Raw genomic sequence first — 20,092 nt, 5'->3', positions numbered from 1 at the left:
GGCCATGTCAGTTTTATATACAATGTTTCTGAAAAAAGTGGTCAAACGTACATCTATAGTAGAAGGATAGAGAATTGAATGAAAACTTAGCAATAGCTGAAACATACATTTTGATGTACAAACATCCAAAGCAAAAAGTTTCTTAAAGAAATATTTCTTGGGACTCCATGGGAGATGACCAATACTGCAAGAGTGATTCAACGGTTAGCCTTCGAGTTGCACTAAGCATCGATATGAAAAATCGACACCCATCAATTTTGTATTCTTCCAGGGGATTCCTATGCCCAAAACTCCTTACATTCACCTGCCAGAAAATTCCATTCAAGTATGTAACCACTTGGACAAATAAAAATAAAAATAAAAATAAATACTAGATCAATTCAAATCAAGAAAACATAATTATTTTAATACCGCTGAACTAAGCCTGTTCATGTTTACTAGATGATCTCTCCAAAAACAATCCAGGGTCTTCACAAGTACTGCTTTCTGTATTCAAACAAAAAAGAGTATGAGAACTAAAGAAACACTTAACAACGAATAAGCTGACCACAGTCTATTTCTCCGAAACAATGTTTAGAGACTCTAGACAGCCTGAGAATTCTCCCTGGACAACTAAGATCAAAATTCACTTCACCTTTAAATAAGAAAATATGGTAAACTTAAAAAAATGCAAAAAGTTGACAATCTTCAGTATCACCGTTTAACCTCATCATTTTCAAACCCCAAACAAACAAATATATATGCAAAAGCAAGTAAAAATTATCAATTCATGCCCTACAATGAGTTATGCCCAGCAAATTAATCAAACAAAGCCACAATAATGGAATATTTTACTTGCAACACTTTTAAGCTACTCTTTTAACTTATATAAGTAAATGATATAATGTTCATGTCCATTATTTCTTGTCATTAGTCTTACCTCAACTTCCTTCACATATACATTATCATAACCAGATTCTTGTACAACATCCAAATATGAGGCAATTAAAAAGTCTCCAAGATACTTGCGAAGGAGATTAATAGATGCTCGGTACCTGCCATTCCTACATTGAACATGTTGGTGGGTTATATGACTGAAAAATATTTCAGAAATTTACAACGATAAGCTCAAACAAGATAGTAATTTGTGTAGATTAGCAAGAGTATACTGACTTGGTCAATTCATCGGAGCATATGGCAAGCCACCGTTTCAATGAAGAGCTTTTTTTGTGAATTCCTCTAAAAGAATTTGGTGGTGTTGGTAAGTTTGGAAGATGAATATCACTTATACCACCTACAGTACTCAGTTCATGCGACTGGGCAAGTGATTCCAATAAAGTTTCCTCTGTTATACCTGCAAAAGAGTCTGGAAAAAGATTCACTTCATGAGGATTGTTTTATTTATTTATTTATTTTTATAATGCATTTCATATATGTATATATATATATATATCTATATATGTATGTATATGGTAGACAAGAGGAATGAGCGTTGATTATGTGTAACCTCACCGTTCAATAATTTTCCTGCTATTGTGACAAACTCCTTCAAGAGCTTACCCAAGCTCCAACTTCTAGGATGCTACAAAAATTAGCCAAATAGTATAATGAATTTGTGGTCAAAGAACATGGAACATTCTATAAGAAAAACTCATATTACCTTCAGTGGATCTGCATTTGCAAAGACAATTTCATCTACTACTGCCTGCATATACCTACAAACAATGTTCTTCCAAGTGAAATTTAAGAAACAATATCAACAGTGAGAGCAATATTTTGTGGTGTCTTAACATGGTAATAAAGCTTCTAAGTGGTCTTGTGCTCATATCCTACTTTAATTTAATATTCTCCATGTAACGCTTGATAAACAGCAGGCCTGCTTCCTAACAATTCAAGTTTTAGGGATAGATGATACCTTCAACAGTATTACATCATGAACCGAATTATCCTCATATAGTTTAAAGTAGTTTACATTTCTAATAAGCAGAAAAGTCAAAATACTAAATTGCATCATTCATGTAATATGCCGATAAACCTCCACCAGAGTTAGATATCATAATGGTTGAGTAGCAAGTGGAGTCAGGATATGTGAAAAGGGACTCACTGAAATATGTGTTGGGAACAACTTTCATTATCGCCTGTTAAAAGTGACTGCCTAAGGTCATAGACATGCTTTCTCTGCACCTGGTGAAAAGAAGATAAGCAATATAATGAACCAGTAACGTTAGTAAAAAAGACTTTCTTTCATCTCTCCCTTAAAATTTTTACCTTCCAAAGATTTAATTCAGATCAGAATTTATTATTTTTCTGTTATGCATGAAAATTCCAGATTACCTAATGGCAATAATGTTTCTAACAGATGATAAATTATGTATATTAGCTCTTCAGAATCATACACAAAACGTTTTGTAACAATGGTTTTTCTTCATGGAAGTAACTAAATTATACATCAATTATTGAGGATAGATACTTCATAAGACATTTTTGCTCTCAACAGCATACCTCTAATACTTCATCAAACTCAACCAAGCTCTTTCTTATGCCAAAGAAGTATTTCTCAGCATTAACTTGCAGAGCCAACAGCTGAAATTTGACAATTGTATAATTTAGTGATAAAGAGATGATTATTTATGGGTCGATAAAACAAAACTAAGAAAGAACTGAAGAAACAAAAAAGGTTATCGTTGACATAAGCAAGAAAATCACCTGTTTCACTATTGTATCACCTTCAATCGGGATATCCTCATCATTTGTAATTTTGGAAATGAGTCTGACAGCCCACTCAGTGTCAAAATTAAACTTTTGAAACATCTCATCCTGCAAGCTGTTAACATATAAAAATATAAGAATTAGGAAAAGGACTTCCCTAGTTTGTAGAACATCTCATAGCTTAACATAGCTAAATAATTCAGGTGGCGTGTAGCAAAATGAACAAGCCAACCAAGTCTAGAGCCATATGCTCTATTACAAAATGAACAATCAGTCTTTTCCTATTCCTTCTGCGACAACATTTTCAACCTTCCCTATATACATTTAGTTACAGCAGTTCTGCTTTAAGCAATGAAAACTGAAAACTTGTCTTAATCAAGAATTTTAGCTAATTAATAAGAGAATCATTGCTCTAGTGTTACTGTTTATTATAACAATTAAGTACTCACTACCTATTATAACAATAAATGGGCATAGATGCATAATTATGTATTTCAGAATCCAATAAATTCAACCACAAAATTCTATCATTTTTGTCAATCTTCCAACAAGAGGTAATTTTATAATCTACGATTATCTAATGTCAGCATTTCAGCTTAAACTATCCTTCCATAATAAGGGAATTAATAGATCAATATTTGGCTAAAATAATAATTGCAAAAACTTTGGGCTAAGCAAATAATTATTGCCTTGACATGCATAGCTTCATTTAAAGGTGCCACAAGGATACAAGAAGCCTGGGATGTATAAACAAGCAGATCAAGACTGAAACAGACAATAGGGTAGATTGTAAGTTAGCAATAAAGGAAGAATGTTCCATAAGTTCAATCCTACAAAGTACTGTTCTAAAATAAAAACTTTAAGGGTTTGATCCCTCCCATAATCTGTTGCTATAGTGTCTCAATTGTATATATTTTAGGTAAAGGGTGGTCTTAATAGTTGCCAAACTGCTGTTAATAAGCACAGCAGGCCATCCATTGTACCTGAGTTCACTTTTAGTAAAAAAAAAAAATTTCCCTAACCATGGAATTGCGCAAAGGAGGAAAAGAAAAAGGAAAAGGAAAAAAAAAAAAAAAAAAAAGACATGGTACAGCATAACAGATGTGAACCACTTGGAAGATCCACAAAAAACAACATAGTGAAAAATGCAACACACAGAGAGCTTCATGCCCATTCAGACAACAAAGTTCCAAATCAAGCAGTCAGGAATACACTAACTTATCTAGGTGTTAGTATTTCAGATCACAATGCCACTTCACCAAACATTCATAAATGTAATTTTTGACATGTCAATAGACAGTGTGAGTGCATATAAATGTCTGCATATGATGCTAGAGTCCAAATCATTGAACAGTTAACTACCTCACCATAAAACGTGTTGATCCAGGATCACCTTGCCTTCCCGCTCTTCCACGAAGCTATAAAATGACATGACCTTTTTTTATGAGAACCATATTTAATATTTCATACCATGACAAGGAAACAAGAACAAGATACATAGAAAAGCAATAACTTGTAATTATTTTTAAAAAGTGGAAGTAACAAGCAAAGAATTCGAGAATTCCTGCCAAATCCAGAAAAATTAGCATCACTAATTAGCATATATTGAGAGAAATAGCTGGAAAACTTTTACGAACCAAATCCTCATAAAAATAATGATAAATAAGCTAATTTAACATTTTTTTTCCCCTTATGACAAACACCCTAAGTAGCCGTTCTAACAGTCAAGGGAATAGAATGAAGCATTTTGACAGACTTACCATGTGTATTAGCTTCTAGGTTGCCTAATGATGGCCAAGAATAAGCAAATTCTTAGCATCTACTGGATAAGAGAATCCACATTCATTTCTTCATGCATTCGCAGTATATATTATGCATTATAATAATTATATTATGCTTAGATGTTCAACAACACCAAAACAAGAAAGAAAAGCACTTCGTTTGGCAAAAATGTTTAAGCATGAAAGAATTTACCCTTGAAAACGCATTAGAGCTTTTTCCAGCAAATTTAATCTAAACACAAGAAAAATGAATTCAAAACTGGATCTGCAATATTTTCTTCATCCAGAACAGGATGCAAAAGTGGCTTACCTGGTTATCGATTCGTCGGGACTCATGCAAAGACGTCCCAATCACATGAAGGCCCCCAAGCCTTTTAACTTCAGACCCTTCATTGAAACAATGTACCTCACAATCCTTCAAAACTGACAGATAAGCTAATGCTATTGTAGGGCCAAGAGGATACGTCTCTGACTGTTCATCAACCAGCCTCTCTAGCTCTTTCAAATTACTTGTCTGACTCAATTCTACAGACTCTGATATTATAGATTTTGCCTCCTTATATGTCCACGTCTTACATTCACTTTTACATACGTATTTAGCTGGGAAATCCATATTAAATTAACAGAATGTCAAAAATTTGAAAATACATCACTAAATATCACACATCAACAGAATGAGCTCAAAAGAAAAGATTAGATTACAAACCCATTAGAGCTGTCTTAGCCAGCAAAGCTAATGATGATGGTCCAACCTTTATCTTGGACAATACCTACAGCAAAATCTAAAAGATTAATGGCAAAAAGAAACTTCTTGTTTGGCTTGCAAAACCACAAGTGATTTACCTTTTGGGAAACTGCCTCTCCATCAACATCAACATTAGGAGTTTCTTTAGTTAGGAATGAAAGCAAGCTGTCCTCTATTATCTCTTTGGCAAGCATCTTTAGAATTTGCAACCAGAAAATACATTAAACCTCTTATTCATCCTCATAGGTTCCAGAAAATGAATAGCAAAGTTGAAACACATAAAGATTCATGGAAAACATATGTAACAAACTTTTATAAATTGTCCAGACATTGCATTGATGATTTATTCTCAAAGTATGTTGAATGGGGAATTATATAATAATTAACAGTATACTACCTTTGGATTTCCTCCTAAGATTATGTCAGTGCCTCTGCCAGCCATATTAGTAGAAATGGTGATTGCATATTTTCGTCCTGCTTGGGCCACAATTTCAGCCTCCCTTGCAGCATACTGATTCAAAATGCAAACAAATGTAAAATTGACTGTTATTTGAGAAATTTGGTAAAAGATTGACTGTACATTCAAGCTAAAGCTCCTCTACACATATCACCTTAGGTCGTGCATTTAGGACATTGTGGGGGATATTTTGTTCCTTCAACAGATCAGATAAGTGTTCAGAATTCTCAACACTGCATGCATGAAGATGAGAGATCATAATCATGAACCAGTAACCTCTGAACACCCATCGACAAAGACAAAACCACAATAATAGTAAATTCTCATCATACACAATTTAATAATTGTATAAAAACCCAAGCAATAAGCATCCAACAACAAGAGTAAAGGATAGCAGATATAGATGAAAGACCATAGGCAAGGCAATCAGCATTTGCAAAGTAATCAAACATTACACTAAACAACTGCTTATAAAGTATTCATTTATATATATATTATATAATATATGATGAAAAAGGTATGCAATTCGTACTGAAAAGACATGCAATCCAGAATTGGGCACTATGAGCCACACTTTGGATTCCTCCACTTATTATTCTTACAAAGCACATTCCTAAGTACTAAAAACACATGTCATCTAATAAATTCTACAACATGGCTCAAACCTTATCAAGAATCTAACACTCGTTACACATAAATTAGCAGGCTTATCTCAAACTTTAGATCCTTGATGGTATAGAACTTATAAACACAAACCTTTGGGATTTTAGTTTCTATAACTAGGGGAAGAAAATTGCTTCATTATTCTAGATATGACTAATTAGAAGTGGAAATAAAGTATGAATCTCCCAGCATTAACAGGGCTCTTTTACCTCTGAAACCACATAACACATTAAAAACAATTAGAGGTTCTAAAAGAAATTAGTTCAGTAGTCTGTCAAAATTAAAATTCCATAATCATGTCCATAAATTTTTCAATCAAATTGGGCAATTCTTTCATCAATTTATTTTTCATAGCAAGCATCATCAACACCTCTTTAATTTTTTCCAAGGTGGTGGGCATTGAGACAAAAGTAAGGTAGCAGGTGTAACAGAATATAATGAATGCATCATTATGCAAGCTAAAATGAAATTGCATTTAGTTGAATCTATAAAGTGCCCATGGAGTCACATACAAATATCTATTATGATGTTTGATGCATTATAGGAGGATATTGAACCTAAGCTACAGAAACCTAGGGCAAGAGACCATCAAAACTTCATTTACCTTGTGGTCCCAACTAAAACAGGGCGGCCCTGTCTGAACATGTATTCAACTTCCCGACGAACATGTTCCCATTTTCCCCGCGCAGTCTAAAACAATACAAAATTCAAAACGTTAGTCAAGCTCAACTAAAGGACTTCCATCAATGGGCATGATAATCGAATATAATTGATAGCAAGTAAACTACACCCTACAGCAAAAGCTTGAATAGGTAAATCTTTTCGAATGTTTGGCAGATTTGTGGGCACTTCAATAACTGGAATCTGAAACATTTTCAGGAACTCTTTCTCCTGAAATAAAATTGACATTTTGCATGATTTATGCACAATGAGTAATAAGATATTACTGAAAACAATTACATAATAACAACAGAATCCATATAACAATCAATTATCTACTTCAGTTTTTGCAGTCCCGGTCATTCCAGAGAGTTTTGGATAGAGCTTGAAAAGCGACTGATATGTGATTTGCGCCACAATAACTGAATCGGCCTAACAAATACACAGAGGTTACAACTTTGACCAAGGATAATTTGTTTCAATGTAATAAAGCCCCAAAGAAAAAGTCAGGAAGTAAATTTCAAACATCAAGACATACCTGAATTTTCAAACCTTCTTTGGCCTCTACAGCTTGATGAATGCCCTCAGACCATCTTCTTTTTTCTTCAACTCTGCCTGTCAACTGCAAATATTTTTAATGTTTTTTATTTTAATTTCAATGAAACACTTATGTTATACTTGCTTATGAAACATATTTCATCAACCATCATAATATTCATATCTTTCATGCTGCCAATCTAAGAATCACTTAGTTTGATGCATAGTTGATAAAAAAATGTTTTAGGGCTCTAAAAATTTGTTAAAATCTTATCCTTCACTGAATCTATTTAGACTAGGCATAATTGTAACACACATATTGCTTTCATAATGCAGGCATGGAGATTTAAAACTTGTTGATTTACATAAATTTCTACAAGACCTAGTCCAAAAGTATTGCAAGTGGTGTGATCCAAAACTTTATCCAAGCTAGAAAGATAATTAAATGGATAAAAAATAAAAAAGCCAGTAACTAGAAAATAAATTAATTAGCATGGGATATCATATCTTAACTATAAACTTGGATTAAAGGATATTATGGATGAGTTAGAAAAGGAGTTGCATATACTAGAATATACTAAAGCCTCATAAGCAAAAACTTTATGAACTAGAAATTGACTGATATATTTGGAAAGGGAGAGTTATGACCCTATACATTATCTCTCAACATACTTCTCTTTCTTTCTTTATTTCTTTCTTTCCTTTTTCTTTCTTTTTTTTCTTTTTTCTTTTTTGTTGTTGTTGCTGTTGTTTAGCTGAGGGCTGGATGACAAGGAATCTGCCTCTAACATTGTGTATCTTTTAAGGATCCTCACATATTTGTTCAACAATATTTGAGTATAACAAATAATCAAAAGAACTACCCATACTGAATCTCCTGTACAACTCCCATACAATTAATGTATTTGGAGACCTCAACAAATGAGCGAAAATATCATGTGAGCATAAAAAAGAACGATATTTAAAAGACCAAGAAAATTTCAACACTCAATTAGAAGAAATCGGAAGTGCTAAGTAGTAAGGAGAGAGAATGTAAAATTACAAAATACAAATTAGAGCCCTACCTCATTGATTATGAGAGCCTTCCCATTTCTAACAATATACTGTACATCCCGCCGATAAAACTCTTTAGCTTTCAGTGCATTCATCACAAATCTACATATTTCCAATACCATTAATAATTTGAAAAATCAAATTAAATTGGTAAATAACTATATGCAACTGTCTAGAAAAAAATAATAAATCAATCTTTTAACGCAATATTGCAGCTTCACTTAGCTACTAATTGATTGTGTACAGATAGATATAACATATAAACTTTATGGCAAAAGAGAAAAAACAAAAAAGGAAAAAAAAAGTGACAGAGAGAGTCCATCTTCACCTAGCCCAGGGATCATTTTCATCCCATAAGTCATGTGTTTCAAGAGCCATCTCGGCGAGCTCTATTCCTTCTTCTGTCAACTCCACTGAGTTATCTTTAAGCTCCACATTGTAATGCTGTTATCATGATTCATAACATAGCAAACAACGGCGCCAAGATATATCAATTTGCATATATAACTGTGAAGCAACAGTCAACAACGAGCCAATAAAGCATTAGTTTACCATGAAAATAAGAAGGAAGAAACAGAACTTACAAGACCACGGACAAGCAGCTCAGCCACTTTGGCAGCAACTGGATAACGTGCAGCATCTTTACTCGCCTGAGTTAGATAAGGGGACAATAAAAAAGCCAACTTACCATCTACTCCAACACTAATGATGAGTGAATTTTCTAGTATTAAAGTTCTGAAATTCAAAACTTCTAAAGAAAAAATAGAGTTAGGAATTACCTCACCACTTATTAACAAAGGATTTCTTCCTTCGTCAATGAGGACTGAATCAACTTCATCAACTATGGCAAAATGGAAAGGCTTTGGCCTGTGTTTCCATAGTAAACAACTAGCTTCTCAGACCACCCAAAAAAAAAAAAAAGAGAAGCAAATAAAGAAATTTAGTTAAGGATTATAACTTACCATCTCATCACAAGCTGTCCACTTGCCCCAGCAAGATTATCTCGTAGATAATCAAAACCAAGTTCCTGGTGATATGGAGAATAATTATGATATTTCAAACATTTGGTTAGGTTAGGAAAAGTGCTGAATGCTAAGGATGCAGTAATTACTAGATGACTACACTAAGAAAATGGCTAAAGAACTGCTGAGAAACCATCACAGAATCAAATGTGACAGCATTAACAAGCATTATAAATTAATCATGACTTACTGAATTATTTGTATACGTTATGTCACAATTATAATTTGATCTCCTCTCTTCAGCTTTCATCCCCCTCTATGTGCAGGAACAGAATTAAAACAAGAAAAATCCATAAACCACAGTAAGCAAATGTTGATTGGAATTCGGAACATTAAAAGAAATGCAATATCTCTAGAACACAAGAAGGTTATTGGATTAGATTCAACCTTAGGCTATCTTGTCCCACAAATATCCTACTATTATTTAGACAATGTTGAGTACAGCTGACCCCTCCATTAATAGATAAAAAACAGGAAATCACCTGAATAAGGCCTACTGAAAGACCTAAGAAATGATGAACACGACCCATCCACTCAGCATCTCGTTGAGCTAGATAATCATTCACAGTTACCACTGCATACATACAGAGAGAGAGAGTACAAATAATCATTTAAAATTTTATAGTTCTCACAATAAATTTAAAAAAGAAAAGGGAAAAACGTAAAATAACATAATATGCCACAGAAGTCGTTTATATAGGAGCAATGTCAATTATTTTTGAAGTACTACTATAAAAAACATACCATGAACACCTTCACCCGTCAAAGCATTAAGATATGCTGCCAGCGTAGAAACCAATGTTTTTCCCTCCCCAGTTTTCATCTCTGCAATGGAACCATCATGAAGCACTGCCCCACCAATGATCTGGAATAAACAATGACAACGAAAGGAAACATGAATTAGAACAAAAAACAACAACAGATATGTGTAGGAAAACAATTGTAACTACATTCACAACATGATAAAAGATAGAAAGATACCTGCACATCAAAATGACGCATCCCAAGCTTCCTTTTTGCAGCTTCACGAACGACAGCAAAAGCCTCTGGAAAATAATATCAATGATTAACAGACCATGATGGTGTTACAAGATTATTAGGAAGCCATTTTTTAAAAGAAAACGTTTTCAAATCAAAAGGCATGATTGGTAAATGGCTTTCAACCAGCTTGAATATCTGCAAGTGTTTGACCCTGTCGCAACCTTCGCCGGAACTCCACAGTTTTAGCAGTAAGCTACAAGAAACAACCAAAATCCATCGTTCGAATTGTCAAAAAGGAAAAAACTAATAAAGATGGCAAACCAAATAGAGAAAGCCCACAAACCTGCTCATCAGTGAGACTCTGTATTTGCGGCTCAAAGGCATTAACGGAGTTAACAAGGCGATAGTAGTCCCGAACCACCCAATAGTTCAAGCTCGTAAGATCACTCCAAGTCTTTCTAAGACCACCCAAATACTCCTAAAGCAAACCAAACAAGTAAAAGAAGCAGTTTCAAAAAAAAAAAAAAAAAAAAAAAAGAACACATATAAGCATACCAACGAACGCATGGTGAGCGAATAAACAAGAACCCAGAACCAGAAGCGGTTTTACCTTAAGAGACGCAGCAATGGGAGTGGAAGTGGGAGTGGCAGTAAGAGTGAGACGACGTCGTCGTGGTTGCCGAGAAGAATAAAAGAAAGAAGGCAGAGGAGTGAAGGCGAAATTGGTATTGGTGTGGCTGAGCCACTGAGGCGGTGTGTTTGGGGCGAGGAAGGAGGAGGGGTGTTGAAGCGAAGAAGGAATAGTAGCCATGGAATTGCAGTCTCTTCGCAGACCTTCCAAACTGCTATATTAATTCAAATTTCAGTAACACTACTAACATTGCTCGCTAGCCGTTACCCTCACACCCTCACCTCAGGTCAGGTCTCGACGAACCAAAACTCTTTCGCTGCCCACAAACTTTTTCGCTACCCATATATGCTCAATATTATTACATCTCTTTTTTGGACATAATAAAAGGTTCGTCTTTAGAAGTTATACCATTTGTTTTCTAAAATGCATATCTGCAAAGAAAAAAAAAAAAAAAATACATATATATATATATATTAAAAAATAATGTTTTCACATAATTTTTTTTTTTTTTTTTTGGTGAATAAGAAAATTTATAATAATGATAATAATGTTTCTCATATATATATATATATATATATATTTTTTTGAGTTGGTTTAATTGCAATTTTAATTTATCAATGTTTATATTTTTTTCATGAATATTTTTGCATCTATTTAGTTCAAAATTTTCTCTCATTCAAATATTGAAAATGTATAAAATTAATTTGTTCTTCTCTTTGCAGACTCCATTCCCTGATGCAGACTGATTAAATGTAGGAGTTTAATTTTCAGTTTTTGTTTTTTTTAATCTTATTTTGCTCCATTGGTACTGATACTTGAACCATATAAATATAAATCATAAATAAAATTAGTAGTATAGTTAGTTGAGAGCAATTTCAAAAGAAAGAATGTAATTTAATCTTTTTTTTTATCTTATAACAAATTACAAAATTGTTAAAATCTTCAAACTTTATGAAATACAAAAAATATAAAAATAAAAAAAAAATAAAGACCAAAATTAAAGAAGAGAATTAAAAGCTAAGATAATGTATAATCCTCCATAACCGTATCGTTCCCTGGCCGGAGGACCTGAATCATGTTTCACTGCTTTGGTGAAAAACATGTTTACAACCAAAAACGTAGCAATTCAGTACCAGCACTGAACTCCACCGAACAGATGCTGCAGCAACTTCCCAGAAGCTCATCCTCAACCTGTCAACAACCGCCCTAGTTCCAGTAGTACTTGAACCCCGATGATGATGATGAAGAAGATGATGATGGTAATCTCCTGACCGTCTGATCAATTTATTAACTGGTCATCAAAGCACTGAAAGTAGTTGTGTTGAAGGTGATGATAATTATGATTTGGGAAGAATTCGTTTTGAGGAGCGATATGGTATCAGTAGCAGCAACATATACAAAACCTTCATGGCTGCGGCTTCGAAGCTCTGACGTCTAAGAAGAAGACAAAAGTATGGCTTTGCCACAAATTGAATAATATCTCAGCCATTCAGTACACAAAATTAATTAAATCCAACACAAATTAAAGATCATCCAACCTTCGCAAAATAAATAAATAAATAAAAGAAGCACACCCAAGAAGAAGAAAAATGCAGAAAATTTCTCAACAAAAACTGACGGTTATGGTGATATACATAACAAAAATAATTATATGACGTGGATCGTCCGTATATCATTTACATATAGATGAAATTGATTATTTTTTAAAAAAAATATTAATTTTAAATACGATTTGCATACGGATGGTCTACATTATAAAAATTCTCAATATATATAAAAAAATTTAACCGTATAAAAATCATATATTCTATATGATAATATCAATGATGATTTTTTAAACACTATTATTAATATTAAAATTTAAATGATAAAAATATACAGACATTTGTACTATAAACAGATTTTATATATATATATATATATATACACATCATCTTTTTGCCCTAATTATTCCTTTCACAAAATATAAATTTCAAATAATAATAATAATAATAATAAACCTCATATTTCTGCCATAATTACCTTCCAAACAAAAATTCACAACAAACTGATTAATAAACCTCATTGTTTAAAAAGAAAATAAAAAAAAAATTTGAGATTTCTTACTGAAACTGCAATATAGAGAATCAGGTTTTACATATCATTGTTAATTAATTTGTTTTTATAAGATTAACAATTTCGATATTCGATTTTTTTTTCTTTTTATATCCTACTTAGTTCCTTACGGATATTAGTTTAAATTATATTAAAACTTTGTTATAATATTACCTAGCTTGAAGAGGTAAGGTTGGTAGCGACAAGAAACTGATTGTCACAAATGTTCTTTTTTTCCTTTTTTCTTTTACAGTCAATAAAAAAAAAAAAAAAAAAAAAAAGAAAAAGAAGACGGTATTTATGCTGTGAATTCGCATTTCTACACTTTAATATCACAAGAAAGAAAACAAATATATATATATATTTGTCTTTTTTTTTTTTAAATTATATATTTAACGAGCAAAACATTTGTTTACATTTCAGTATAAATAAGTTTGAATGTAATAAACTTTGACAAATGAGATATAAATTTCAAACTATCATTCTACCTGATGGGAAAACTCTCATACAACTCCCTCTCCATTCTTTCATAGTCGGTGGACCAAACTGATTCTACAAAAGTGGGAACAAATTTAAAGAAGAGAAGCAAGCATAAATAATATAATTGAGTTTAGCTGAACAAACAACAGGGACAACAAAATCATATATTTACTGCATGTAACTTACAACTTAGTTTATCACTAATTTATTCTATATACATTAACATTTTACATCAATGCTTTCCCTCAAAGAGAAAGTGCTGTATTCTATTAACACAAATTCACAGTATTCACCGTAGATTTCTTCTACTTTGCCGATGGAAGTCCATCTGGTTTATTGATTTCTTCAGCTACATGATGCTCTACAAAACTCTCGGATCACAGACTTCAATGCTTACCCATGATACCGAGCCTTGGAGTTAAACATACATTTGCAAAGCTAATTAGCTTTGCATCTGCACTACTCAACTCTCTCAAAGCAAAGTACGTATGATTGGCAAGTGCTTCATATGCAAGAAAGAAAACCACGATATGGATGTGAAACTTGAGTCATTTTCCATGATAATACACCTGTTGCAACCGCATCAAAATTCATTCATTCATTCCATATTTCCAATAAATAAAAGACAACAAAATGCACATTGGTATGTGTAATACACATTTAAATGAGAATATCAACACACAAAACAATCTTCCTTGAAAGTTAATTTTTAATTTCCTACTATTTTTATCACCCTAAAAAATGCTTTGGATACTAGAAGATTTTCTTTTCATACTTTGTCATCATCCTTCACATTGCCTTTGCCCTGTTCTTTTATTTTTTGATGGAAGGTAACAAGACTTCATTTCCAATAAAGATGTTATTCCTCTAAATGATAGCATTTAAGACAAACGTTTCTATGTCTATTCATTTTCTTTTGTCAGTTGCCATCAAATGGAAAAAATAATGATGCATTGCTAGAACATCAGATGATGTCAACGTGTCTCATAGAGTTCACTAGGAGGATCAGTCCAACAATCTTGTCAACCACGACAAGTATTAAAACAAGCACAACGAATCACATTTATCGTCCTTCAATATATGTTTTCAAATCAAATGCACAAAATTTTCCGATTAGAAACTATCAAGAAAAGTATATTTAATGATTAGGACAAAGAATTGGACCGCAAGTATAAAACAGAATGCTTAGATGGGGAAGGAGCAAAATTTTTTTTAAAAAGATTATAAAAAAAAAAAAAAAAATGGATGACTGAGATGGGTCTGCCATAAACAGATGACAATTTGAAACTTTTTCATCCAGCAAGGAGAATGTATGAAAATTATAGCATAAATGAATACAATTGTTGGCAAAATCAAATTAAACATTTTGCATTTACATAAAAATGTACATAGTATCACCCTCTACAAGTCCATGAGATTTTTCATGGACACACCGGAAGAACAAAATTGATGCATACCTTGACAAGCTTATTGGCATATCCAACAAAAAGTTTTCCCTGCCAGCATAACAAAGCAGTTATGACAGAATCACAAGGGATGGATCCAATAGGTCTGGCATCCACCTGAAACTCATCTCCACATAATTCCTGCACGCAGACAGTTGTATTAGTGAAACTGTGCAAAATTTTAATCAGTATACCTCCCACTATAAGATATTTGAAGGAATGAAACTACATTTTTCACATGTACCTGGACACTGACAGTTTTATCCCAACCTCCAGTAAATAGCCCTTTCCCTTCCTTTCCAATAGCAAAAACAGCACCATCATGCATATGAATGGATTTCATAAACATCTCATTCCTCCAGACCTGAAGAAGCAAGGACAAAGAAATATGTTTATTTGTGAGTGATTTTTTATAAAGAAAAAATTGTTAATGAAGTTATCGATGGAAGTATCATAAAAGTGGCAATAGCAGAAGATTTATACCAGCCTCTCAAGTCTCAAGTTGAAAAAGGTGCAGGCTAATACCAGCCCTATGTTGACTTCAACAATTGATCAAACTTCAAATTATATGCGTTATGTAAGTAGAACATCATCTTTACATCGTTAGATTGAGTCTCACTTTCTTTAAACTTACACAAGGTAATTTTAGGATGTAGAAAAATCAATCATCCCATTTCTTGATCATCATTATGTTCTACTTTTTGCAAGACAAATTTGCTATGACAGGCTATTAAATGAATAATTTCAAACCTTTAATTCATTACATTTCCAGTGAAGTCAAATGCTGTAAATGAACATTGTCAACTGTGATTAGTGTGCTCTGTAACATTGTCAACTTGATTAGTGTGCTCTCTAGCATTATTTGGTCCTTGATTTACATAATTGGGTCAATTCTATAAGATTAAGCTTAATGGATTGATGGTAATTAAACATGGCATTTAAGCCAAGCTGTCTTTAGTCTTATATTCAATTTTTGTTAGTCTTAATCCAAGTAATATATTTTGCTGCTTATTGGATAAGTCTAGGCAAGATGAGCGTATTAACCGTGTTGTTAATTTGATCCACATAATAGATCCATTTTCTATAAACTTAACTTTTGGGATTGATAGTAACTTGACAAAAATAAAAACCAATTTAGCTCAAGATTCAAAGAATATAGCACCTTTATACGTCCATTTTCTTGAGCTGCAATAAGCATATGCCTGTCAACAGCAAGGGCCAAGATGGATGTCACAGTTCCAGATGTGTCTTCCCCCAAAACTGTCAAAGGACTGTGATCAATAAGACTCCAGAGTCGAATGGTTCCATCCCAACTGCCACTATAAAGTACCTCATCGCATACCGCAAGTGTGGAAACTACTGATTTATGACCATTCATAGTGCATGACAACGTACCATCCTTGAATAAAAAAACAGACACATGCATAAAAAATAAAAAATAAAAAAAAAATCCAGATAATTTATACTCTTGTAGCATCTGATAAATATCTTTACGTAGCATACAATAGATAAATGCAAGTCCATACCTGTAATAACCATGCTTTTATTGACTTGTCTCCACTACCTGTATAGATATATCCATTTCCTGAAGAGGACAGGGCATGAATACCACTATAGCGCCAGTCCTTCTGCTCATACCATTTCTTTAATGGCTCTTGGCCAAGAGGAATACTAGTGCCCCAGACAAATATGCCACCTCCATTATCACCACTTACGCACAAAGGTTTCTCTTGATCCACATAAATTAGAGCCATGACTCTATGTTCATGGCCTTCAAATGTATGTACATGCGAGAAGTCCTGCAAGATAAAGGAATCGACAAAGGGTAAGAAAAAGGTTGTAATACTCTAGTGGATTATTCACACACCACTTTGAAGCAAACAGGTAGACATCAACTTTCAGAAAAATATGGTAATAAGTTATTAGCAACATTTATAATAAAATAGTTTTTCCAGCAGTCGCTCATAAATTAGTCCCTTTCTGTTCCTATGTAAGAATTTAACCTTCAGCCATACATATATTTGTCAAGCAAAAAATATGAAAAGACCATCCAGCATTTATAAACGTCAAATTATAATGCTACAACATCAAAGCACTAGAGATCAAAAAAAAAAAAAAAAAAAAAAAAAACAATATCATCTTATAGTCTCATATGTAAGAACAGGAAAATTATGTACCACTTTGAACTCTCCAGGAAAATTATGTACCACTTTGAACTCTCCAAACAATTTAATTAATGCATGTAGCTACTTACTGAGTCCACTAAAAAAAGCAAGGCATTTTATCAGTTTAAGAAACATGAAGGAAAAACTATATGATAGAAAATATAAGTGGCAGATCATTTTAATCATTCCAAAGTCCTTAGGGATTTCATTACCAACACTGGAAGCAGATTATTAGTAAAATAATAGAAGAAAGATTTTACCTCAAATTAACAATAAAACATAAGTTCAAAACACAATGCTATTAAATGCAAACCTGCAAGGACCATACACGGATGGTTTTGTCGAATGAGGAGCTAAAAAGAAAACCACCTAAAAAGCAGAGAAAAATATGCATTTAGATTGTCATACTCAATGAATAGGCCAAATTATCTAAATCATAAAATGCTTTCCCTTTTTACCTAATGGCAGAAATTCATTATTATGCATATGCACAGGATAATATTTCATGAAGGTAAAGGCATAAAATAAACTGAAATTCAGAAATCTTAGGTCTGCCAAGCAACCTATCAAAGAAAAGCAAGTCTCAAGCATAATGGCCAGATATTTTGAACATTAGCTCGAAAGCTTTATCCAGTTTACAGAAAAAAATTAAAAACCCGATATGCAAGTTTATTTATTTAGTTTTTCCTTTATGCTTCTTTTTTTTAACTTCGAAGGCATATAATATTGGAAACTGGGTGAACCTCAAGCTTGCCAACATGGGAGCACTTTAATATTGGTTTCAGCGGTGGCTAAACAAAGTAATGATCAACAAGAAAATATTTTATATAGCAAGATATCATCAGAGATGGTCTTATAAATGCACCCTAAAAAGCTGTGGATATATACTCTACCTCCAACAGCTACTCCTGTTATACAGTCACGATGACCATGCAAATCTTTGAATTTGACACTTCCCCGAGAGAGGTCCTCAAAGAAATGTTTATCAGGTCTTTCTTCTTCTTGACCAAAATCTGCCTCATTTCCTGCTTCACTTCCCCGCAAACCATCTTCCTTCTTTGTGGGTGACATTTTCTTGGGAGGCTGACACAGTTCCCCTAGAATTATGCAACAGGAGGTGCTATCACCATCAACTGCTCCTTCCAAACAACTGGACGTGATGTCAAATGGAGCTTTAATTATCAGTTCTCTGATGCACTTCCTCACATCATTCACAAGTGGGCGGCTTCCTGGATCATAAATCAAACATTCCAAAAGTATATCTATCAGCAATGCATAATCTGAACCCAATTCGGTTTCCAATAAAGAAGTAACTTCATTCATCCAGCTCGAATACATTGTTGAATAATCAGAACAATCGTTTCTACTCATCTTGGGGACCTTCTCAGTTAAAATTTTTCCAAGAAGAAACCTAATTAGGAGACAAGCTAATCCCCAAATATCTGAGCCATATCCAGTTGAATATCTGTATTTGTCACATTCTACTGCAACACCCTCTTTGTGCAGTAACTCGAGCAATAGCTCTGGACTCAAAAAAACATCATTTTTCAATAGATTATTAATGATCAGTTCCAGTTCTTCATCGTCAATTCTTGTTCCACTTGAAGCAGTATCCATAATAGTCTTACGAATCTTCCTTCCCAACACCAAAATCTCATTCAAATCCAAATAAGCATGACCAAAGTCATCAAAACTAAAGCACGAAAGAGCAATACAACCTGCAGTAAACCCTTCTGAATGCAAACCCATCACTGCTTCACACATTTCCATGCCAATCATCGGAAAAGCAGACACGCCATTTTTGCTTGAAACAAAACCATCTCCATCGTCAAACCCATTTCTCAAATTAACCAACTCCTTCAAGAAACTCCCACCTTGTTTCTTACAAACAATGTACAAAAACCCATCTTCCAAATTACCCCACAAGCCATAAACTTTACCTATATTCCTACACTGCCTTACAGAAGCTCTAAACATCGAACTCAACTCATTCCTCGGCTCCTCTCTCATTTCACTCAAGCATTTCATAACCCTCGCAACGTAGCCAAGCTCAAAACCCGAACCATCCAAAGCCGGTAAGGCAACAACCCGAACAAGACCCACCCTCTGTTCATCTCCTAAACAAACCCGAACCCACAATGAAGAAGAAAAACCAGAACCAGTCTTCCCATCCAAAACGTCAAAAACACCACCATTTTCTTCGCCATCTACTTTCACATCCACCAAAACGGCGTCATGTGGGAGGATCCAGTCCTTCCAGGCGGCGTAAAACTCCTCCGACCAAAACCGAGGCAAGAAGTCATAGGCGCAGATATCTTCGGAAACCTTTCGAGGCTTCTGGGAAGAATCGGAAGGATCAGAGCCATGGTTTTTGGGGAGACAAAAGGAGAGAAGGTCTATGTTCTTGGGAAGAGCGGAGGGACCTTGGGGAGGAAACTTGACCAGTTGGGTACAGGCAGGGCAGCGAATGGTGTTAGAGAATCTCTGTGGGAGTTTTGAAAGGCAGGACTCGCATGCCGAATGCCCACAAGCGAGTACGCGTGGAATTGTGTACTCGCCGTCGTAGTTCTGCAGGCATACTGGACACTCCGGCGACTCCATCGTCGAGGTCCTCGACGATCTTCTATAGATAGAGTGAGAGACCCAGTACTTAATGGATGTTAAAACGGCAACGTATTAGATAAACGACG

The 20,092-nt window shown here is 33.9% G+C and overlaps 1 protein-coding gene across 4 annotated transcripts; it reads right to left on the bottom strand.

Annotated features, from left to right (window-relative positions):
* Positions 1–71: 71 nt before the first annotated feature.
* On the bottom strand, positions 72–20,017 carry LOC125423125 (protein translocase subunit SECA2, chloroplastic). Of its 4 annotated transcripts, XM_016030289.4 has the most exons (36): positions 18,296–20,017; positions 17,716–17,771; positions 16,764–17,036; positions 16,400–16,636; positions 15,482–15,601; positions 15,250–15,378; positions 10,931–11,065; positions 10,771–10,840; positions 10,588–10,652; positions 10,351–10,471; positions 10,089–10,180; positions 9,797–9,862; positions 9,547–9,611; positions 9,364–9,451; positions 9,169–9,234; positions 8,913–9,028; positions 8,596–8,686; positions 7,533–7,616; positions 7,334–7,426; positions 7,130–7,225; positions 6,939–7,024; positions 5,826–5,904; positions 5,612–5,725; positions 5,313–5,408; positions 5,176–5,239; positions 4,780–5,069; positions 4,051–4,106; positions 2,686–2,803; positions 2,482–2,562; positions 2,084–2,163; positions 1,640–1,694; positions 1,492–1,561; positions 1,153–1,345; positions 920–1,043; positions 412–486; positions 72–304 (listed from the first exon to the last, which is right to left on the bottom strand). In XM_016030289.4, exons 1-36 carry the CDS (start codon positions 20,001–20,003, stop codon positions 143–145), a joined length of 5,514 nt encoding a protein of 1,837 aa, XP_015885775.3. In that variant the 5' UTR covers positions 20,004–20,017; the 3' UTR covers positions 72–142. The 4 variants fall into 4 exon arrangements, with proteins under 4 accessions (XP_015885775.3, XP_015885772.3, XP_015885773.3 ...); XM_016030286.4 differs by lacking the exons at positions 15,250–15,378; positions 15,482–15,601; positions 16,400–16,636; ... (1 more) ...; positions 17,716–17,771; positions 18,296–20,017 and adding an exon at positions 11,198–11,604; XM_016030287.4 differs by lacking the exons at positions 15,250–15,378; positions 15,482–15,601; positions 16,400–16,636; ... (1 more) ...; positions 17,716–17,771; positions 18,296–20,017 and adding an exon at positions 11,198–11,604 and having other exon boundaries at positions 1,153–1,333.
* Between the last annotated feature and the right edge of the window lie 75 nt (positions 20,018–20,092).

The sequence above is a fragment of the Ziziphus jujuba genome, chromosome 5 (genome assembly GCF_031755915.1).
Source record: "Ziziphus jujuba cultivar Dongzao chromosome 5, ASM3175591v1".
NCBI lineage: Eukaryota > Viridiplantae > Streptophyta > Magnoliopsida > Rosales > Rhamnaceae > Ziziphus > Ziziphus jujuba.
Note: the sequence above shows the minus strand (reverse complement) of the source record. Positions and strands in the feature narration are given on the sequence as shown.